This window comes from Pelodiscus sinensis, chromosome 1 (assembly GCF_049634645.1).
Source record: "Pelodiscus sinensis isolate JC-2024 chromosome 1, ASM4963464v1, whole genome shotgun sequence".
Taxonomy (NCBI): Eukaryota; Metazoa; Chordata; order Testudines; family Trionychidae; genus Pelodiscus; species Pelodiscus sinensis.
In genome coordinates, this window is record NC_134711.1 from 83,353,422 (window position 1) to 83,376,686 (window position 23,265).

Here is a 23,265-nt window from a genome sequence, read left to right on the forward strand (position 1 = left end):
GGACCAACCCGGCAGCACTCCAGCTGCTCTGCCCCAGGCGTCCCCAAGAGCAGTTGGGGTGCTTCCGGGTTGGTCCCGCAGCCCCGAGGGGCAGCACTACGGGACCCACCGGGCAGTACCCCAGCTGTTCTGTCCCAGGCGTCCCCAAGAGCAGCTGGAGTGCTGCTGGGTTGGTGCCGTAGCGCCGCCCCTTGGCACTGCGGGACCAACCCGGCAGCACCCCAGTTGCTCTATTGCAGGCATCCCCGATTCAGCTGCTGCTGAAACTGACCAGCAGCAGCTGAATCAGGGACGCCTGGGGCAGAGCCGGACTATCGTAAGGGGGGGCTATGAGGGGTCTGGGGTGGCATCCCCTCCCACCCCACTCCAGACTCCTCATAGCCCCCCCTTCTGATAGTCCGGCATATCTGATAATCCGGCACCCCCTGGGTCCTAAAGGTGCCGGATTATAGGAAGTTTACTGTATTTTTCTAATTTTTCATCACTGCACATACACTCTTCCCATCACTGTTTTTCATCTCAAACCTAAATTTTAATTTCTGACAGTATTTTTAAGAATAATTATATCCCTTCCCCAGATATCACTTTCAGCAGCTCAAGGGCATTCTTATTGTTCCTGTGGTCTTCAAGCTGAGCTCCAACTTTGTAAAGAATAGATATTTAAAATTCTGGGCGCACATTCCATGAGATGATAAACAGCTCAGAGTACGATAGATGTAGGATTTCAGTGTTTATTATACTCTGCCCATGTAGGTGTTTAAAACGAAAAGTGGAGAGAAACTTTTGGAAATAAAGGCTCATGATGATGAAGTACTTTGTTGCAGTTTCTCCGCAGATGACAGATTTGTAGCAACGTGTTCAGTGGATAAAAAAGTGAAGGTAAAGTTACAGTGGTGAACACTTTTCCTCAAGGTAGAATAAGTGGCTCTTTTTCTAAACTTTTTCAATTTAAATTGAGCCAGCGTTAAGATCTTTTGTTTATGTATACCTTACGTGAAAAACAAGTATTGTAGGTGCTGGTTTTTTAGTTTGAAAAGAATTTTAAAAGACATGCTTTTATTTTATATGTTTCAATGTAGAGCATAGTTTTGTATAAAGCGTAATTTGCTATATTATTTAATTTTAAGATTCTTCAGTATGGCTGGTGTATAATATTATTTGTCTGTGTGAACAGAATCATTACAACGTAAGTGACATCAGTACCATAATTAGGGTTGCCAGATGGTTTCAACAAAAATACCGGATGCACCTGACATTACATCACGATTTACGTTACATCTTATTTAGAAAATACCGCACATTTATATTTTCCTCATTTATGTTTTCTCATGGTTACTGGTTTATAGAGGTGCAACCAGGATAAAGTTTATTTAAACAGAATACTGCAGAGCTTTCAGCATGTAACCATGTAATCACTAGGATTTTTTGTGGTTACATAGTTACCTTTTTAAACTTATTTTTACATCCTTAGTTGCTGGTGTGTCAGAAGAATACAAAAGAGGGATCATTCTCCACCAGCAAAGCTGAAGGAGCCAGCGACTGTAAGATACGCCCCCCACAGTTAGGCCACATCACCAGATTTCAGGGTAGGGCCACATTGACTCCTGCTCCAGCACGGCAGTTGAGTCTGTACCCACTTTACTCGCCCAACCCTAGTGGCCAGCAGCTGCCACTACCCTCCACAACAGAAGCATTGAGGCTGCTCAGGACTTGTTGCACTTCATGGCACCATTCTCATTCCTTAGGGCCAAAGAGATGGTTGGCGCCACCCCATTATCAGGTGCCATCAAGAGAGAAGCTGGCAATGATGTCCCAATGTTCTCCTTCTCCATGGCACCCTCCAGCACTGGCACCTCCTGAGAGAGCCCAGTCAATCCTCCAGATGTTAATAATCTGCACCCTGAAGTTTGGCTCCTCCATGGTCTTCTTTCTAGGAGACCTCAGAATCAGTCTGACTCCTACCGCTCCAGTAGTGGCATCTACATTAGTGGCATCAGCACAGGCATTGACTGTAGCTTCTACACTGTCTTGGGCTTCAATACTTCTGTCAGCACCGTGTTCAGAGCCAGCAGCCCCAGCACTAAGGTGCACAGCACTGTACACATTGCCACTTCCGCAGGCCTCCCAAGAGTCACAGGATCCCTTGGGCACTCCTGACAGGGAGCAGCCTCCTGTTATGGGGGCCTTCTTATTGTCATTGGAACAGGCACTGGTAGACACTGCCATAGCCCCAGTGATTGAAGACAGCAGGGTGTGACAGCAGCTGCTGTGTTGGGCTGCCCAGGATCTTGGAATCAAGGCAGAGGTAGTCTAGGATTCTGAACCCATGGTGGACATCTGTTCCTTCTCACATTATATGGTCGCTCATAAAAAACTTTGTGGACTCCACCAAGGCCCTGTGGCAGACCCCTATTGCCAAGCATAATGAGCAGTGATATTTTGTGCCTTCTAATTGTTCATAACCATTACGCTCCCACACACAGCCTGATAGAAGTGTCTCTACAACAAGGCAAATTAGCGCAAACAAGAAGGTTTCAGAGGGCTCTCTCCCCAAAATAGAGAGGCTAAACATCTAGACCTGTCTGGAAGAAAGGTCCGTTCTTCAGATGAATTAGAGCTCTGAATTTCAAGCCAGCAAGCTGTTGTCAGCTGCTATTTATAGAACACCTGTGCAGCAATACAAAACTTGCAGAGCTGCTCACCCTAGACTCCTATGCTGAGTTTATGGTGTTGGTTGAAGAGGGCAAGCTAATCTTCTGAGCTTCCCTTCAGGCTGTTTTGGACAGTGCTAATGCCACCATGAGATTCATGGCTACAGAGATTGCCATTAGAAGGGGATCATGGCTTCAGGTGTTGGGTCTCCCATATGAAGTCCAGCAGACTATTCAAGATCTCTCATTTGAGGTTGTGACTCTGTTCTCTGAGAAGATAGATAAAAGGCACACCAGAACAAAATCTGTATCCACTCAACATCACATTTTTGTCCTGACTATCACCTTTCTAGCGTGGATGGTCCTGTATCAGTTTGGACCATTGGGCACATGTCACACTAGAGAGGGGATATGTAGCACAGTGTGCCAGATTCAAACTTTGGCCACTTCAGTCATGGCTACCATCAGTGTGTTGGCCAGTCTGTGACAGTCTGTACATGATTGTAACGCTGCCTTACCTGGTACTCTATTCCTGCCTGTGGTGGCTCTACTCACAGATAATGTGTGAATGGATCCCTTTCATCAGCCCTCAGTCATTCCTCTCTCCTGTGACGGACACATCAGACTTGGGCTGAAGAGCACATTTGGAAGACCTCAGAACACAAGGTCTTGGTATCAGGCAGAACTCAATCTCCACATCAGTGTTAGAAAGCTGAGAGTGATATGCCTGGCAAGCCAAACTTCTTCTTCGGGTAGTCCCCGTGGGTGCTCCACGTCTGGTGTCGGGCTGGTCCCGGCGCCACGAATCGGAGCTTGCCCTAGCTGTAGCCGACCGGGTCGCGCATGCGCGAGCAGCGTTCGCGCCTTTGAACAGCCGCGCGGGACCCGGTCTCCGCCAGTTCCTCTCATCCGCCCCTGGTCGCGGACGGGGCTCCAACTTGTCTTCTCCCTACCTCAGGAAAAATTAAAGAAATACTGTAAAATAACATCGGCATTTAACTATAGAAGGGAAACTGATTAACAAAGGCGTAATTAACTTTAAAACCGGCGGCTCAAGCCGCGGCTCTGGTCACTTTCTCCGCGGCTCTAGCCCTACCGGCTTATTTAAAAAAAAAAAAAAAAAAAAAAAAAAAAAAAGAAAGAGATATAGATGAACAAATAGTAATGGACACGTAGGGGTTCACAAAATATACAAATAAGGAAACGGGAACAGAAATTCTGTCAGGGAGAGGAGCGCCAGGCAAGCCCTCTCAACCTTTCAAAATGCCGGGCTCCCCCGGTTTCAAGAAATGCTCGGTATGCAGGGACTCTATGCCGCTCTCAGACGGCCACTCTGCCTGCGTTCGCTGTCTCGGGGAGGCACATATTCCCCAAAAGTGTGGGCACTGTGCCAAGCTCACTTCCAGAGCTCGTAAGGAGCGCGAAAGGCGCCTGAAGGAAATTTTATTTGATAAGGCATTGATGCCTTCGGCTACGGCAGGATCCTCTGCCTCAGACCCCACTTTGGAGAAGCGGAGGGCTCCTTCCCCGAATTCACCTTCCCCGAGTAGGAAGAGAGCCTCTCCAGCAAAGTCCCTGCCAATAGCCCCACAACCCCGGGGCAGCGCAGGAGGAAAGCCGGGTGCCTCTGGTTCCAGGGCAGCCCGTGCACCGGCAGGAAAAAAGCCGCCCGGCACATCAAAGCCGCGGCCGCAGCCGGCACCGCAGGAGTCCCTTAAAGGGCCAGCTACGTCGGCACCCACGCTCCCGGTGCCGATCACTCCAGCCTCCTCACGCAGCTCTCCTCGCAGGGAGCTGTCCTCAGCACCGTGCGCACCGCCGGTGCAGCCTATGGAAATGCCTGCCTCACGTTCTACTGAGCCTGTGACCCTGCAGCCCTCTTCTCAGGACCAGCTCCCACCTCAGATCTCTATGGCACTATCCAAGCCAGGTGCTCAGGTGGTCTCGCTCTCACCCTCTCCGGAGGCATCTCCCCACCTTCCTTCTCAAGCTGATCATGCTCTGGGTCATAGGAAGCATTACAGTCGTAGTGTGTCTTCTCACCACCACCATAGGGACCGTAGTTGTTCGCATCACAGGCGCTCTAGGTCTCGGTCCCCTTCCAGACACTCCACGTACTCATCACAGCATTCGTACTATGACAGGCATGGCAGCACTAGATCTTCTAAACACTCGTCACCTGCGCACTCTGCTCGGCATGGTTCACATTATCATAGCCGCTACTGTGACGAATTTTCGCGCTGTAGTCGGTCACGATCTCGCTGTAGGTCACCATGCTCCTGTCGCTCAATAAGTCCAGGTTCCACACATTCTAGATGCCAGGGACAGCCTTCCCGGAGATCCGTGAGGCCCCCACGATCCCCGACCCCTAGGTCGCAACTATCAGACCTGGAGGAGGGGCAACTTTCTGAGTCAGAGCCAGACAAGTCTCCTAATGCTAATTCTTCAATATCTTCGGCTGTTAAAGCCATAACTCCGAATGAATCGTCACTCCCTGATGATCTAAAAGAGTTCCAGGATCTGTTTCGCCGGGTAGCACAATCGCAAGAGGTACAGATTACTGAGACCGAAGGGAAACAGCATAAGTTGTTCAAGAATTTGCATCCAAAACAACAGAGAAGGATCGCCCTACCAATAGATGAAGCCATTATGGAGGTGGCCGAGGATATCTGGCAAACGCCAACCTCAGTGCCACCTACTAATAAAAGAGTGGACAAAAAGTATTTCGTACCATCAAAAGGATTGGACTTTCTTTTCAACCACCCACAGCCTAATTCGTTGATCGTAGATGCTGTCCGCCATAAGGCAAAGACTCCGCATTTTAAAAATTCACTTCCGGAAAAGGACTCTAAGAAACTGGATTCATTCGGGCGTAAAGTCTATTCTTCCTCAACCCTACTTCTTCGCATCGCTAACTATGCTGCGCTCCTCTCAAATCATAATTTTGATAACTATTCCAAGCTTCCTGAACTTATGCAACATCTTCCGGACAGTAAGAAACATCTTCTGAAAGCTGTAGTTCAAGAGGGATTCGCGGCGTGCAGAACATCCCTACAAATCGCTGTTGATGTAGCGGACACCGCGGCCCGGGCCATGGCTTCAGGCATTGCTATGCGTAGGGCCTCATGGCTACTGTCAGCGGGAGCTCCTAGGGAGTTGCAGACCAAGGTTGAGGACATGCCCTTCGATAAGCAAAAGCTATTTGCCTCCTCAACCGACGAAATTTTACACTCGGGGAAGGACTCACGTACTACCCTCAGAACTCTGGGTATGTACACGCCACCTTTCAGACAGAGGAGATATTATCCATTCCAAAGAAGGTATGACTATCCCTCGTATAGGCAACAGCAGCGTGTACCTGAGCAACCCAAATTTCGACAGCGCCCGCAGCGCAAACGACAACAACAAAATCGTCCATCAACCAGACCTGCTCCTAGGCAGCAGGTTTGACTCGCATGCAGAGGACGCGAACATGCCTCCAGTGGTCAGTATACAGAAGCGTGTTTCCATCACATTCAACCACCGGCTGAAGCCCTACATACATCAATGGGCCAGCATTACATCGGACCGCTGGGTCAGAGAAGTAATAACAAAGGGCCTCTCCATCCCATTCCGTTTGCTTCCCCCCACCACCCCCCCCACCATAGCTCTGATTCGGAACCCGTCCCACGAGACCATTCTTCGGGAAGAAATCCTCCACCTTTTAAACATAGGTGCCATAGAGCGAGTCCCAAACGAGTTTCGCGGGAAAGGGTTTTACTCCAGGTACTTCCTGGTCACCAAGAAATCAAGCAGGTGGAGGCCAATCCTCGACCTAAGAGGTCTAAATCGCTTCATCCGCAAACAGCGCTTCAAAATGACCACGCTGGTCAAGATCATGCCAGCACTAAACAAAGGAGACTGGTTCGCAGTCCTAGATCTACAGGACGCTTATTTCCACATTTCGATCCACGTGGCACACAGGCGATTTCTCCGCTTCGTGGTAGGAAACGATCACTTCCAGTTCAAAGTACTCCCGTTCGGCCTTATATCAGCACCAAGGGTGTTCTCCAAGACACTAGCGGTGGTAGTGGCCCATCTACGCAGAATAGGAGTCGCAATTTTTCCTTACCTGGACGATTGTCTGATCAAGGGGCGCACCCACGCAGAGACCTCCCACATGGTGAGGGTCACTCTAGCTCTGTTCAAATCCCTCGGCCTTGTGGTAAACATGGAAAAATCCCGACTGCAGCCGGCGCAGACCCTTACTTTCATAGGAGCACGGCTAAACTCTCTCGAGGAAAGAGTACATTTGCCGGTAGAGCGCTTCCAGGTCATAAGGGACCTAGTGACAACGGTTTTGCAGTCTCCTATGCTACCAGTCCGTGTATACCTGCAGCTCCTCGGTCATATGGCGGCTACCACAATCATCGTGCGGCACGCAAGACTAAATTTAAGGTGCCTGCAACACTGGCTGGCCACTGTGTACAATCCTGCCAGGCACAGCGTTCGCAAAACCGTGGTGATACCCGTGCAGGTCAAGCAGTCACTCCACTGGTGGACCGACCCCAGCAACATGCTAGTAGGGGTTCCATTTCACGCTATGCAACCAGCAAGAGAGATGACCACAGACGCGTCTCTCCTGGGTTGGGGCGCCCACATGGGTACCCAAAAGGCGCAAGGTCGCTGGTCCCCAGCCGAGATGTTGTTGCACATCAACCTCCTCGAGCTGCGGGCAATATTTCATGCATGCAGGCGGTTCAAACAGCACATAAAAGGCACAACCACAAGGATTCTCACAGACAACATCGTAGCGATGTACTATGTGAACAGACAAGGCGGTGCTCGCTCCAGATCCCTTTGTGCAGAGGCAGTTCGACTGTGGAAATGGTGCATTCGGAACGACATTTCTCTCGTCGCTGCATACTTACCCGGTGCACAAAACACTATCGCAGATGCACTAAGCAGACATTTTTATCAGGACCACGAGTGGGAAATTCGTATGGATGTCCTCATGCCCCTTTTTCACAGCTGGGGTCATCCGGACATAGACCTCTTTGCTACAAGGACCAACGCGAAATGCAGAGCTTACTGCTCCAGAGCGGGTCTGGGCATACACTCTCTGGGAGATGCGTTTCTCCTTCACTGGGGAACGTCACGGTTATATGCATTCCCTCCTGTTGTGCTCATTCCCAGGGTGCTAGAGAAGGCCATAACGGACAGCGCACGAATGCTGCTCATAGCCCCGGCTTGGCCCAGACAACCATGGTACTCGACCCTCCTGCAGCTCTCGACTCGGATACCTTACCGATTCCCTCACCTACCGGACCTGCTGTCGCAACAGAACGGCTCCCTTCTCCATCCGAGGCTGGACACCCTTCACCTAACAGCATGGATGATAGATGGTTCAGCTCATCAGAGATGCGTTGTTCGGACCAAGTAAAGCGCATCTTGCTGTATAGCAGGAAAGAATCGACTAGAAAGACCTATCTTTCAAAATGGTCGAGATTCACTCGTTGGTGCGCTCCTAAAGATCTCGACCCCTTTCTTTCACCACTGCATATCATATTGGACTATATTCTCCAGCTGCAGACGGATGGTTTATCTATATCATCACTTCGAGTTCATGCAGCGGCGATTGCGGCCTTCCACATGCCCATCGAGGGGAAATCAGTTTTTTCCCATCCTATGGTGGCGAGATTCTTTAAAGGCCTAGTTAACCTCAATCCACCGGTTAGGCCCCCGCCTCCTGAGTGGAGTCTTGACTTGGTCCTCGATGTTCTAACAAAAACCCCGTTTGAGCCTCTAGCAACCGCTCTGCTGCACCATCTTACAATGAAAGTGCTTTTTCTCCTTGCTATAACGTCGGCACGAAGGGTGAGTGAGCTCGCAGCACTGATGGCATCGCCCCCATATACGGTTTTTTCTAAGGAGGCGGTAACATTGAGATCGCACCCAGCCTTCCTACCGAAGGTCTGTACTGAGTTCCACATCAATGAGCCGATCGTTCTGACAAGCTTCTATCCGAAACCTCACACGTCGAGACAGAACGCCCTCTTGCACACTCTGGACGTCCGCAGGGCTCTAGCCTTCTATATAGATAGAACTCGTGCTTTTAGAAAAACGGACCGTCTGATGGTCTCCACCATGGGGCACTCTAAAGGTCAAGCCCTATCTGCCCAACGTATCTCGAAGATTATCGTGTCGTGTATCACTACCTGCTACAACTTGGCTAAGAAACCGCTTCTATCGCACCCTAGAGCCCATTCGACACGGGCGATGGCTACGTCAACGGCCTTCGTCAGAGGGGTACCTTTACGCGACATATGTCGTGCTGCTACATGGTCTTCCAACACGACGTTCGCAAGACATTATGCAATAGTACAGCGCCTGGCTTCTGATTCGGCCCTAGCCTCAGCAGTGTTGCCAAGCCGCGATGCTAGTGATTCCGTAGCCCACGTTTAGTGGATTACTGCTCCGGAGTCACCAGACGTGGAGCACCCACGGGGACTACCCGAAGAAGAAGAAGAGGTTACTCACCTTCGGTGCAGTAACGATGGTTCTTCGAGGTGTGTCCCCGTGGGTGCTCCACGACCCGCCCTCCTCCCCGCTACGGAATCTTCTTTATTATCTTTTTCAGATGGCGGTGAGAGGAACTGGCGGAGACCGGGTCGCGCGCGGCTGTTCAAAGGCGCGAACGCTGCTCGCGCATGCGCGACCCGGTCGGCTACAGCTAGGGCAAGCTCCGATTCGTGGCGCCGGGACCAGCCCGACACCAGACGTGGAGCACCCACGGGGACACACCTCGAAGAACCATCGTTACTGCACCGAAGGTGAGTAACCTCTTCTTTCCAGGCCCACCTAACAGGGAGATGTGTATTGGTCATGACAGACAATGCCACAACAATGTTTTATATCAACAAATGAGGGTGTACGATCCTCTCCCGTATGCCTGGAAGCCCTCATTCTGTGGGACTTCTTTGTAGAGAACTCGATTACACCTGCAAAATTGTACCTTCCTGGAGTGCCGAACAAGTTGATGGACCATCTCAGCAGGTCCTTACATTACCACAAGTGATCCCTGCATCCTGACATCATAAACTCAATGTTCCATTGTTGGGGCTTTCCCTAGATAGACCTGTGTCACATAACACAACAGGAAGTGTCAGCTCCTTCTTGAATCAGAGTCAATGATACATCACAGACATGATTCTCCTCCCATGGAGAGTCCATCTCCTATACAAATTTCTGCCTATCCCTCTCGTTCACAAGGTGCTCCTCAAGATACGGAGGGAAGATGCTTCAGTGATATTATTAACTCCAGTCTGGCCCTCCAACATTGGTAAACATCACTCCTGGAAATGTCTGTGAAGCTTCACACACTTTTTATTGCTCTTCCCAGATTTACTAACTCAGGATCATGGCTCTCTCCAACATCCAAATCTTGAGTCATTGTACCACATGGCATGGAGGCTTCATGGCTGAACCCAGTGGAGTTCTTTTGCTCTGTTCAAGTCAGACAAATCCTCATTGGAAAGAGGAAACCATCTATGAGAGCTACCTACCTGGCCAAGAGGAAGAACTATTCATTTGCTTGCCTCGGTGCTATCTCCACTAGGCTGTCTTCTCCACCTCAAGCTACAGATGCTGTCTGTGTCATCAGTAATGGTTCACTTGGCCACTTTCTCTGCCTTCCATCCAGGCACAGAGGGAAGCTCGATCTTTGTTAACCTGTTGGTCAGAATTTCCTCAAGTCTCAGCAGACTAAGCTTGCAGGCCTTAACATCAGAGCCCATTTACACTGTGTTCCATAAGGACAAGGTTCAAATGAAGCCTCATCTGGCTTTTCTCCCAAAGATTGTCTCCAAGTTTCACATCAACCAGAATATCGCCCTTTCTATATTCGATTCTAAGCCACACTCAAGCAGTAGGCAGCAAAGGCTTCAGTTATTAGATGTTTGCAGAGTGCTAGCCATGTACATTGAGAGAAGGAAACTATTCTGCAAGTCCTTCCAGTTATTGGTGGCAGTGGCAGACAGAATGAAAGGTCTTCCTGTCCCTACATTCATGAATGCTGCAGCCTAGCAGGGGTACCTGCTCTTCTGGTCACTGCACATTCCACCAGAGTTCAGGCCTCTTCCAAGTGTCTCTGGCACAGGTTCCCTCCCAGAGAATCTGCAGAATAACAACATGATCTTCCATACACACCTTCACCAAGCTCTGTGCTGTCAATCAATAGGCCAAGGATGATGGAAGAGCAGTGTTCCAATGAGTGAGCAACTGTGACTCCACCTCCTGAACTTAGACTTGTGAGTCACCTTATTGTAACTAACAGAACAAGCACTCAGAAGAAAAGAACAGGTATTAATCTTCTTGTAATTGTGATTCTTTGAGATGTATTGCTCATGTCCATTCCAATAACCACCCTCCCATGCCTCTATCAGGGTTTGGCAGGGCTCTGTATTGAGTGCCATGGAAGCATGAGTCAAGGGGGTGCCCAGGCCAACCAAAATTAAAGCTGCAATGGGAAAAATCTTTCAGCTTCCATGCATAGGCATACACCTGATTGTAGTGGGCATGAACAATGCTTCTCTAAGAACAGCAGTTATGAAAAGATGAATAACCATTTTCTTTAACTCAAGACTTTTTTCTAACATCATCTCTGTTTTTCAAATGTTTCAGTGAGGTGCAGGCCTGCCCATTTTGGCAAGGTAATTTGAAAAGATAATTCCAAGCATCTTTTTGTAATTACATTTTTAGTAAAAGCTTATTGTCTGACTACTTTTGTTTTTAAAAGCCTCCTCTATTTTCCCGTCTTAGCCATAAATTATTACTTGGAAGTAATATTTTTCATTTTAAAATATAATAGTTTCAGATTTTTACCTTCTTTCAGATGTTACTTGGAGAAACACTGTAAAATAGTTACAATCTTAGGAGAAAAGTGAATTTCATTTATAGTAAATGTTTCAGTATAGCTGTAAAAAAATCAACAAAAACACACTTTGTTTTTTATAAGTGTATGAAATATATATCAAATGATTTTTGGTTGTTTATTCAAATCAATTAGATCTGGAATTCAAGAACTGGTCAGCTTCTGCAGGTATACAAAGAACATGATGAACAGGTCAACTGCTGCCAGTTCAACAACATGGATGATCAACTTCTCTTAGCCACCTGCTCAAATGATACTTACATCAAAGTAAGTGGAAAATGTTGAGATTATTTTATACTGTTCACTAGTAAAATGATTTGTTGTAAGTGTACATGCACTTAATAAATACCATAAAACAAGTTCCTTGACTCAAAAAGCTGACTCTAAGATATTAGACAAGGCACATGACAACAATGTAGGTAAGGAAGAATATAGTGATAATTTCTCAGAAGATAGGTAGAATTCCTAGAAGTCCATTTTTTTACAAGGGCTAGTGAGACAGTGGAGTGGGACTTAGCTTAAGAGGACAAGGAAGCTGCCTCAATAGGAGACAGTATGCTAAAAAGTTTGAAAATGAGAGTTTGGGAAAAGGCTAATAGAAAAAGATTAGGAATGGAGTAGTGATAAGAGCAGAAAGTTTGGAGAAGGAAAGATTATGTATGATCTTCTAATTCAGGGTTGTGATCATTGCTTAAATATCAGAGGGTACAGAAAGCTAATGAAGAGACTCAAGGGAAGGGGTTTTTGTTGAAATGGCAAGAGAAATAGATGTTATTAGCAACTGCATTTTTGAATGATTGGGAATAGTGGGCAGAGTAAGTGAATAGGAGAAATCAGAAAGAAAAAGTGTAATAATTGAGGCAAAATGACCAATGCATCGAACAGAGGTTCTCAATTGTGGTCCACAGACCAGTGGTGGTCTGTAAGCTCCATTCAATTGGTCTGCAGATCGTTTCCTCTAAGGTGCATGCCTGGCGGATGCACACAAAACAATGAAGGGCTGTCCACCTAATTAGTGGCTTGCAGGCATGGCTCCACTAATTAGGTGTTTGGACCCTGGAGAAAGATGCGCATGTAAGTTGAGGCAGTGGCATTAGGGGAAGTAGGAGGTAGGTAGGAGGGGGAGAAATTGGGTGAGAAGAGGGCTTAGGAATTAGGGATGTGCAGGGTTGTGGCAGCCAAAGAGGAGACTTTTCCTAGCTCCAGGACTGCGGATGCTGTGGAGAGACAGTCCTCCTTCCAAGCCTCTACTCTGTAGCGGCTAGAGATGTAAAGGATTAACCAATTAGCCCCGTAAGCATTGCCCTACTGGCATGCTTACCAGATAACAGGTTAACCGTTGCCATGCCCAGATGGAGCTGTCCCCCACCTGCGCTGCAGGGGACCCAGCCCGGCCAGAGCAGCCACACTATGGGTGGGGGGGCTGCTCTGGCTGGGCCAAACCCATCACACAGCCCCCTGCCTATGGCATCATGTGGTAGGCTCTGCCCTTTCCGACTCGGTCCATTGGACGGAGGGCTGATTCAGCAGCCTCCCACCCACGGTGCAACATGGTGGACCAGTTAACCATATAGCTTAACCGATTAACATTTTAAATGGGATTTTATATCTCTAGGTATGGCTGTGATAGGGAAGACCCTTAGGGATATTAAAATGAGTTGTGGGCTTTTATTTATAGAACCAAAACAAAAATAAAAAATAGAACAGTACACTGGAATGGATGAGGTGTTAGGATAATGACCAAGATTGTCATTTGACTAGTGACTTTATATGCCTCAATTTTTGAGACACCTTCACAGGATCTGATTTTTCAGAAAGCACTCAACTTACTCATTAAATATTTGGGCCCCTTTGAGGTATTTCAAATGGGGCATCCAAAATCATCTACTCTTAAAATAGCTTGTCTGATGGACTAGAGAAGACGGGATAGAAACCAAGTATTGCCAATGCAAAGGACAAAATGAATAAAGAAGAGCCACTAAAGGTAGTACTGAAGGACCAGTTAGGATGAGAATCGAAAAAGATTATAGATTCAGAGAAATGAGAGTGATCAAATGTTCAGAAGGCTATGTTCAGACAAAAATTATAGTGGCCTTTTGATGTAGTTAGCAGGTCATTAGTGACATTGGGGTAAGGATAGAGTCAATGGAGTACATTAATTGGATGTAAGACTATTTAAGGGGGATCAAAGAGAGTTTAGGAATTATGAATAAACTGCTCCTAATCTAGGAAGATAGGATAAAAAGAGAGGTATTTTGAGAAGCATTGTGATCAAGGCAAACTTTCCATACTGGTCTCTTCCTCTCACCCCACCCCAGTTTACCTTCTTCAAAGGCCTTGTCTTCAAAAGGGTGAGAGGAAAGGCATGTTCTTAGTTTGAGTTAATTAACTGAAGTGTACTAAAAACTTTAGGTAAATCCTTGTGAAGATAGGCAATTTTTAGTTTTCACATGCATTGGTAGGTCAAAGTAAAACATTTGAAAATCTCAGCCTAAAAGTTCAGGTAACTTAACTTAATGAATAAGTGTTGCCACTGATTTCCCTGTGTTGCTTTGTATGTGAAGAAAAATCTGAATTAAAGCTTTTCTCCAGTTTTTGAATGTGGATTCCTGTTTTTGATAAGAAAATTTTTGACGTTCTTACCTTTAGAATTTTTTATTTTTGTTTAATAGCAGTTGTGTTGTTTACTTTATATGCAGCTTTGGGATTTGAACAGAAAACATTGTCGAAACACAATGTTTGGTCACACAAATTCTGTCAGCCACTGCAGATTTTCACCAGATGACAGATGTGTGGCTAGTTGCTCAGTAGATGGAACTTTAAAGGTATGCTTTGTAAATAACCAGTCTGGTTTTTATTATAGAAATTTCTGTTATCTGATTATAACATACTTTTCATTTTTATACTGTCTTCTATTCAAGACTCTCAAAGCCTTTTAGAAATGGTAATGAACAAAACCAAGTATTTTCACTGAGTGGTAGCTGAGTGGCATTTCTATTTTAAAGATGGCTCAGATGTTAAAAAACTTGCTCAAGATCCGAGAATAATTCTGTGTCATAGATGAAATAGAACCTAGGTGTCTCATTTCTAGTCCTTTATTTTCACCATCCTTCTTGTCATGTAACTTTTCTAATCAAAAGTGTGATTTTTGTGATATATTTTTAAATAATATGCGTGTAATAGCTAAGATTTAGCCTGATTGAAAAAAGAGATCTACTTATTAAAATATATCTTCAATATGTTCATCAGGAATGACTAAAACACAAACTAGCTGGAGCAGAGATTTTTGTAAAGTAGCTGTTCCCCAATATTGTAATGTTTTCCTTTAAAAATGGAGGTATAGTTACCAATTACAACCTAAAACTTGTACCATTTGAATCACTGTTCAAAGAACATAAGAACGGTCAGACCAAAGGTTCATTGGGAACATTCAGGCTCATCTTGAAAATTAAACTAAGAATACTGTATGTGCCTTTTAATAATGAAATCAAAACATCAATAAATTAATGCTAATTTCACTCATCAATACTAATTGATTTTTAAAACTAACTTTAATAATATATTTATCCTTGAAGTTTTGGGATGTGTGTTCAGGAAATGAACTGAAAACTATTGATATAAAAGAATTCTTCAGAAATGCAGATGAACACCAAGATGATGTGGAAGTGTTAGTGAAGTGTTGCTCCTGGTCAGCAAATTGTACTACAATAATGGTGGCAGCAAAAAATCGGCTGTTAGTAAGTTCTTCATAATATTCAAACTCTTATTTCTTCTTGTGGCCTCCATTTTGTTTTACTTCAATCAAGTGAAAAAAATACTTTGTCAAAGTGTGTGCGTGTGTGTGTGTGTGTGTGTGTTAGTACAAATTGTTAGTGGAGGATAGCAGGAACATTTTATAGTATGAGGAGAAAAACATTTAAATTATCTTCATTCCTACAGTACAACTGTCCTGGAGATCAAGATGCACTAGTTTAGATATGTGGGAGAGAGCAGCTATGACCTGCATCATCTTCATATCCTGAGATGTGGGTTGTGAAAAATTAGCTGGAAGCAAACCATGCAGATAATGTATACACTATATGTAACGTATGGCAAGAGTCCAGGTATTTTCCTAAAGAAGGGGCTAACTTACAAATTTTGAGAGATGCTATAAATTGTTTTCAGCTGCAAGCTCCCTCGGGACCTAACTGATTCCGGACAAGGGAGTTTTCCAGACCAGGGAAGGTCTTGTGGGAGGGGGGCACATCAGCCTCTCTGCTGGACTCCTGCCTGCCACCACTGCCCTCAACCCCCATGCTGCGGCAGCCGTGTAGGCTCTGTGGCCCCATTAGATCAGGTGGCCCTGGCAGCCCGAGAGCTCTGCTGGTGGTCCTTTGGGTGCTTGCAGCCCTGCCAGCTCTGAACTCTGTGGCCTCTTCCCCACCACCTTCCTGGCCCTTGGTAGCCCCCCATCCTGCGATCTCCGGTGACCCTGCTGGCTTCCCAGCACCACTGGCGGCGAGCTTGGTGGTTCCCCTGCCCTTTGGAGTCCAATGGCCCTGTTGACTTCCCGGCCTGCTGCAAGCTCTGCTGTCTCCTCACCCCATGATTCCGGCACCTCCTCTGGCTTCCCAGCCCAGCTGGCTGCAGGCTCTGGTGCCCTGTGGGCTCCGTTGGTCTTGCTGGTTGGCTCTTCTCCAGCCACCAACAACTACAGATGTTGCTGGATCAGAGAGTTCCAGACCACAACCTGTACTGGCTAAATGCTATTTAATGGACTCACTCCTGAACAATTTTTGTGCACATATTGTTCCCTTTTACCCAACAGGATTTTTTTTTAGTTATATATTTCTGTTCTGTTTACAATTTGTTTTGCCATTCATCGAAGCTGGTGTGATTCAGCTCTGGGGAAAGATTGAGGAATGAAATCCTTCTGCCTATTTATTCATTTATTTTTATTTCTGGACCTACGCAATGTCTGAATAATATGGGTGACGGGCAAGATTCAACATTTTAGCACCAAGTTAGCATGGTCTCATTGTCAGATCTTATTGGCTCTCTCTGTTTTATGGGTGCTTTCTGCCTTTTTCTCTGAACAACAGCCAAGCAGCTGGAGTTACCTGGGGGGAGGGGGAGACAGCTACTTTTACTCAAAGCACCTGGAAGGGCTGCCTGTGAAGGGGGCTGTGGGGATAACAGAGCGTTTCCTCCTCCTTTATTCAAAGCAGCCCAGCACATGGGGTTGCCTGGGAGGGAGGAAAGCTGAGAGGGGCAAGGAGTTGCTGCTGCTTTTTTTCAAAAACCGGTTCAGCACATGGGGCTTCCGGAGGGAGAGAGGGTGGAGGCGGCAGGGAGTTGCCCCCGTTTGTGTACAAAGCAGCCCAGCACATGGGGCTGCCTGGGAGGGAAAGTGAAAGAGGGTTGCTATCTCTGTTTGCAGTCACACTCTGATGACAGCTGCTGGGGCTGGTTGAGAAGGAGTTGCCACTTTTTACAGGCACAATGATGGCAGCTGTATCTGCTCCAGAGAGTTGGACTCTGAGTCAACTCTCCCTCCCAACCCCCATACTGACTCCTCCCCACTTCTATTCCCACTTCCTCCCCCCCCTCCACACAACAATTTACCATTTTCCACCTTCTCCTTCTACAGGGTCAGAACTCAGGAGAAGGTAGCTAATTAGTGCAGGCATGCTGCATGGCTTCACTAATGAAGTGGGCAGGTCTTAATTTCTTCTTGCATGGCTACTCAGCCATACACTTTTCAGGGAACTATGGTGGGCAGTAATTTTTAATGAGGGGCCACTCCAAGAATTTGTAAGTGGTCGAGGGCTGCATTCTTCCATGATATTAATGGAGGAAGTGCAGACTCATGGATGGAGGTTGAGTGCAGAATGGAGCTCAGAGTAGGAGATTGGGTATGTTAAAGATAGATTAAAGAGATTAAATATTTGGGTTTTTTGCATAGGTTGGGGTATAGAAGAGGGGTGGGATCTGTATTTAGCATTGCTGATTGGATCCAATGGTTAATTACTCTAGCTATTAAAAATACATTATCTTTATTTGTAGTCAGAATTTGTCTTTCTTCAGATTCCAGCCATTGTTGTATCTTTCCCTGTTAGATTAAAGAGTTCCTTATTTAATCTGTTTTCTGCAGATACTTATAGACTATTACCAAGTCACCCTTTAACCTTCTCTTTGTTAAGCTCAAAGAGTTTAAATCACCCTGAGGCATGTTTTTTAATCATTCATGTGATTCTTCTCTGACCCCTCTCCAATTAATCAACATCCATCTTGGACAGCTTCCATTACCAAAATAAGAAAACTAACTCTATAGCACTAAGACGGATACTAATACAGAAACCAAATTCCTTTCTGAATGCAATATTTTGCAATATAAAATGATGCCTACAGTTACTGCAGGGACTTTGTACTAGCTCCGTGCTGGGGCCAGAGGAGTGTGCTGTTCCCCTGGCTGTGTTAGCTCTGAACCCCCGTCATAGGGCTTACTAGGCAGCTGGGCAGCCATGCAAACTTAGAAGGAACCCTGGGTCTGGAAGCAGTGTGTGTTCTGGAGTTAGACAGCGTAGCCAAATGTACCAACATCATTGTTTAGGTCATTGATAGGGATTGAAGCCAGGACTTTGAGCATTGGGGATTATAGAGAGACACCAGCATAGTTTAGAGCAGCAGATCTCAACCGCTGGTCTGTAGACTGGTGCTGGACCACAAACTGCTGGGCCGGAACGGCTACCGGCACTAAAGCCAGCTGTTTGTGGCAGCTCTCCGGGTCGGGGCTGAAGTACACCCAGGCCCCCTGAGCTGCTGCACAGCAACTGGCTTTAGCTCCAGCAGCCGCCAGGTGGCAGGCGGCTGACAGAGCTGAAGCCAGCTGTTCACATCAGCCCTTTGGTGGACTAGTAATATTTTACATAATGAATATGCAAATATGCAAATAAAATGCTACTGGTATGCCAAAAGTTTGTGAATGGGTTTGACAGTCTGCAGTATAAAAAAGGTTGGAAACTACTTGTTTAGAGAGCCCTGGGGGCCCAAATTACAGGAACCTCCCTGGGCATTTGAAAAACTGCCCCCTCTCTGAGCCTTCTCTTGCTGCCTCAGTGGAAGGGAGGCAAAGTAGTTACAGTAGTTGGCTGTAAACTAGTTTGTGGTTCTTCGTGTCAACAGAGCAGAAAAGGCCTAGTCCAAAAGCTTGCTCCTTCCTCACCCCTTTGAATAATCTGTGGAGGAGCAGTTGCAAGCCAGGTCTCCGTTTATGCGTACAGGAAGTTGCAGATGGATGAAAGGGGCAGCAGACTGTAGGTTTGACGCCCTCCAACTTGTGGGCATAGAGATGTAGATAGCATTATAAAAGTGCTACCTGAAGTAAGGATATTAAATTGCAGTTTTCTGTCTAATCGTGTAGTCAATATAATTTGTATTGTACATGATTAGTCCATAAGGACTGCTCTGCAGAGCTGCAGTGGGGATAGCTCCTGGCCGCAGCTCAAGCTGGGTCTGAGCAGTGCCAGGTTTGGGAGCCACCTGTGCTATGGCTCTGCATTTTAAATGCATCTTAAATGCCAGAGCAGCCCCTGCCTGTAGCCAGCCCTGGCTGCTGCGAACAGGGGCTTTTTGATGGCAGAAGTCTCTGTCAGCAGGGGAGGAGGGTGGGGTCCAGCTCCCTGCTAGGACCCCCGCAGACAGGGGCTGCTGCTGGAGCATCATACCCGATTTCCTCCCTCCCTCCGAGGTGGGGGGGAGGGGAGGATGTCGGGAGGGGACAGGTGGCACTGAGGAGACAGTCCTGGGGGGTATCGACTTTTAAGCTGGCTCCCCCCAGCACTGTCCTGTTCCCTCCCCTTCCTCTCTCATACAGAGAAAGCAAGCAGGTGGGTGGGAAGGAAGCAAGCAGTCGACTACTCGTTAACACCCCTAACCTGAAGGGAAAAGCATAGTAGCTGAGTTTGTGAACTAAATTAATGGTAGCTGCTTAAAGGCATTTGAGGGAAGCTAGAAATTCTATCAAATCGTTGTGGATTGAGTCAGGAGATGATTACAAATCTAATTATGCCATAAAGTAGTGATTAGTATTATAAACTCATTTTTTTTCAGGATCTTACAATTGAGTTATTAAAGTCGCTCAGGATTAAAAATTGGCAAAGGATTAGCCTTTTGTTTGTCAGAGTTCTGATAAAGCATTCAGCCTTCGAGTTGTGGCATGCAGAAATAAGATATTTTCAGGATTAGTTGTACAACTCAAAAAATGGCTTTAATTGTATCTATTAAACAATTATACAACAGACCATTTACCCGATTTAATTTAATATTTGATTATTAGAAAAAATGAAATGGCTGAGAAAAAGTCAGTTTTACAGCATGTTGTTTATATTTGATGGAGCCAGTACTAATGCAAAGTTGTTTCCTTTAATTATAGGTTGCATCATATAAATATTTAAAAGAAAACTTTTCATTTATTCAGTGTTCTACATACTGGCTGGGGGTAAAGGCTCTGGGATAGTGGCAAGGATGAAGGGCCAATGTAGTATATTTTTGAGGTAAAAAGTTAACTATTTTAAAAATATACTCATGAGGGAATCCTGTGCACATGCAGAATTCATGTTCCTTGTAGATTTTTTTTTCTTTTTCCGTGCAGAAAAATTGCCTTCTGATTGGGAAGTACAGGGAAGCTTGTGAGAGCAGTATTGCATCCATCCCCAAGGATGTCCTGTTTTGTGGCTCCTGCTTTGCACATGGCTCAACTGTTTGTCTTTGCTAGGCTAGGAGGAAGAGTAGGACTTGCTCTTCCCCTGCAAGGAGCAGATAGGGAGCAGATATCCATCCCCAAAAGTCTCCCCTAGCTGCAGGAAGCTCCCAGAGCATTTCCATTCATTGTTCCTCTGTCATGGTGGAAGGGGTCACTATACAGGGACCTGCTTCCCTGTCCTTTTGTGTCTGGGGGCACCCAGATGCTCCTGCAACTAACCCCCCCAGCTGAGCCTCCCATCTTCCCAGGCAATGTTCTCTTTAATCTTTTCCACCCCGTGCTAATTTTTCCCACCTAATTATGGAATACTTTTTTATGTGTACTATGGCAGGGATGCATAGGCACCACCAGTAGAAATAAAAATCCTAGCTGTGAGCATTCAGCTAATCAGGTGGGTGGCACTTGAATCTCTCCTGAGTGGCCACACAGCTCACAGGAAACACTGCTGCCGAGCCTTACTTTCTGTACCTGGAGGATTCTCCCAGCTTTCCCCTCCCTCCAACCAATGATGGGCAACTTAGGCTAGTGAGTGGGCCGCATGAGTGGCCCCCCTTCATCTCAGTGGGCTGCAAGATTGTTGCACCTGGGATAGGGTGCTTTTGCTAAACACTCTTGTGAACCTAGAATTTGTGGTATGTATCAGTTGAACTGTACCAGGGCTTTGATTGGATGCAGAGAGAGTGCCTGACTTTGTTAACATTGTGTGCAGTCAGCATGCATCTCACTTCACTTACCCTTGTTTTGCATGCCTGTCACTTTTTAGTAATAGCCCAGATGGAAGCCAGCAGAATCTGGCAACCCTGCACATGGGCAACAGTAAACAAAATGTCTTGTAGGCCATCCATAGAACCTCGATGGGCGACATGCAGCCTATGGGCCACAAGTTGCCCACCCCAACCCACTGAATCCAAGCCAGCTGCAACCACACCCCCACTCCACCAAACTCCAGTCTGTCAGCACCCAGGCTCTCTGTTGAGCCCCCATGCCTAGATCCTCCATTCTAGGCCCCATCCTCCCCTGGAAACACAAACACCGTCACTTGGACCCTCGTATAGGGTCCCAGTAATTGGCCCTGTACCAGAACCCCACGCATCCAGGATTCCCTGCCCACTGCCTCGCAAAGGACCAGTCTCACCCCACATCTGGATCCTCCCCCATACTAAGCGTTTCCACACTTAGATCCTGTCTGAACCTTGCACTGTGTCACGGTGAGATGCAGCTTTATTGAGTCCATGTCATAGGGAAGGCAGAAGGTGCTCCCCCATCTGTGTGCAGCCAGTGGCCTGTGCTCTCCATTGCCATACTGGAGTCTCCACATGTATTTATTGACACATTTGCAGAATTTTTAAATAGTATGCAGATAATTTTACTTTTTTGGTGCAGAGTGTATTTAATTATGCTTTAAATAAATACTTGGATGATAAAGGTCTCTGAAAGAGGAGTGGGTCTGTTAATTTAAGGAACCACATTCTACCTAAATGGTTAATGCTTGTAGTTGAGTGCTTTAAACTACCACTGATGATCATAGTTAATTATTTGCCAGCAATACAGTACATATAAATCTTAGTTTTTAATTAATAGCTAAATAGTCACAATGTTAATACAATATAATTATTAGAATTTTATATGTTCACAGCTTCTTGATGTTATAACCAGTGACTTGTTAGCAAACGTCCTTATAAGTCACCATAGTACAATCCAGTACTGTGATTATTGTCCTGGCAATCAATTGGTAGCAGTTGCTTTATCACATTATTCTGTTGAGGTAAGTGACTATCCTTGTTAACTTAACATAAATAGTTCTCCTGGGATGTGATTTGGAGAAAATGGGGTGTCTAATTCCATTAATTTTGGAGAACTAGAACTTTTCAGTGACTGCACTTACGTCGGATCCGCACTTACGAACGGGGCTTTCTCGCCCCGGAGGTCGAGGTGGCGGATTGCTACCTGCGAGCTCCGGGGCGAGAAAGCCCCGTTCGTAAGCTGCTCCGGTGCCCCTGGTCTGCTGGAGACCGTCTCCAGCAAACCAGGGGCACCGGGCAGGTTCCCGCGCTTCTGAGGCTTTGCCAGAGCAAAGCCTCAGAAGCACGGGGAACCGCCGCTGCTGCCGCTTCAGTCCTGGTGCCTGTGGTCTGCTGGGGACCGTCCCCAGCAGACCACAGGCACCGGGACTGAAGCTGCAGCCACGGCGGGGTCCCGCGCCTCTGAGACTTTGCCAGAGCAAAGCCTCAGAGGCGCGGCACCCCGCTGCCGCTGTGGCTCTGCTCCCCGTGTCCCTGGTCTGCTGGGGGGAGGGCGCGCAGCTAGTGTGCCCCCCCCAGCAGACCAAGCTTTTGTTTTGGACCCTGGGGCAGAGCAGCTGGGGCGCTGCCGATTGGTCCTGCAGTGCCGCTCTGGGCACTACTGGACCAACCCGGCCGCACCCTAGCTGCTCTGCCCCAGGTCCTGATTCAGCCGCTGCTGGTCAGTTTCAGCAGCGGCTGAATCAGGACGCCTGGGGCAGAGCAGATGGGGTGCTGCTGGGTTGGTCCAATAGTACCGAGGAGAGGCGCTACTGGAGCAACCCAGCAGCACCCCAGCTGCTCTGCCGCAGGTGTCCCCAAGTCAGCTTCTGATGAAACTGACCAGCGCTGACTACAGGAAGCCCGAGGCAGAGTTGCTCTGCCCCGGGCTTCCTGGAATCAGCTGCTGATCAGTTTCAGCAGCAGCTGACTTGGGGACGCTTGGGGTTCTTAAGTTGATTCTGTATGTAAGTCAGAACTGGCGGTCAGTTTCAGCAGCGGCTGAATCTGGACGCCAGTTCCGACTTTCATACAGATTCAACTTAAGAACAAACCTACAGTCCCTATCTTGTACGTAACCCGGGGACTGCCTGTATATGTGCAAAATTAACTTAGTTACTTTAGTGTTCTTGGCACATAATGGAATATCTTAATTTCATTTTTATATTTTTACCCATT

At 46.9% G+C, this 23,265-nt stretch overlaps 1 protein-coding gene across 5 annotated transcripts in view; it reads left to right on the top strand.

Annotated features, from left to right (window-relative positions):
* Window positions 1-23,265, top strand: part of APAF1 (apoptotic peptidase activating factor 1) — an 88,532-nt gene that overhangs the window by 37,434 nt on the left and 27,833 nt on the right. For 3 of the 5 annotated variants that reach the window (XM_075934030.1, XM_075934012.1, XM_075934001.1), the window contains 5 exons: window positions 754-879; window positions 11,698-11,829; window positions 14,262-14,387; window positions 15,138-15,299; window positions 21,942-22,070. In XM_075934030.1, coding sequence (XP_075790145.1) covers window positions 754-879; window positions 11,698-11,829; window positions 14,262-14,387; window positions 15,138-15,299; window positions 21,942-22,070 — 675 coding nt within the window. Of the gene's footprint in view, window positions 1-753; window positions 880-11,697; window positions 11,830-14,261; window positions 14,388-15,137; window positions 15,300-19,975; window positions 20,097-21,941; window positions 22,071-23,265 lie in introns of those variants that run through there. The other 2 variants (XM_075934039.1, XM_075934023.1) reach the window with 2 other exon arrangements.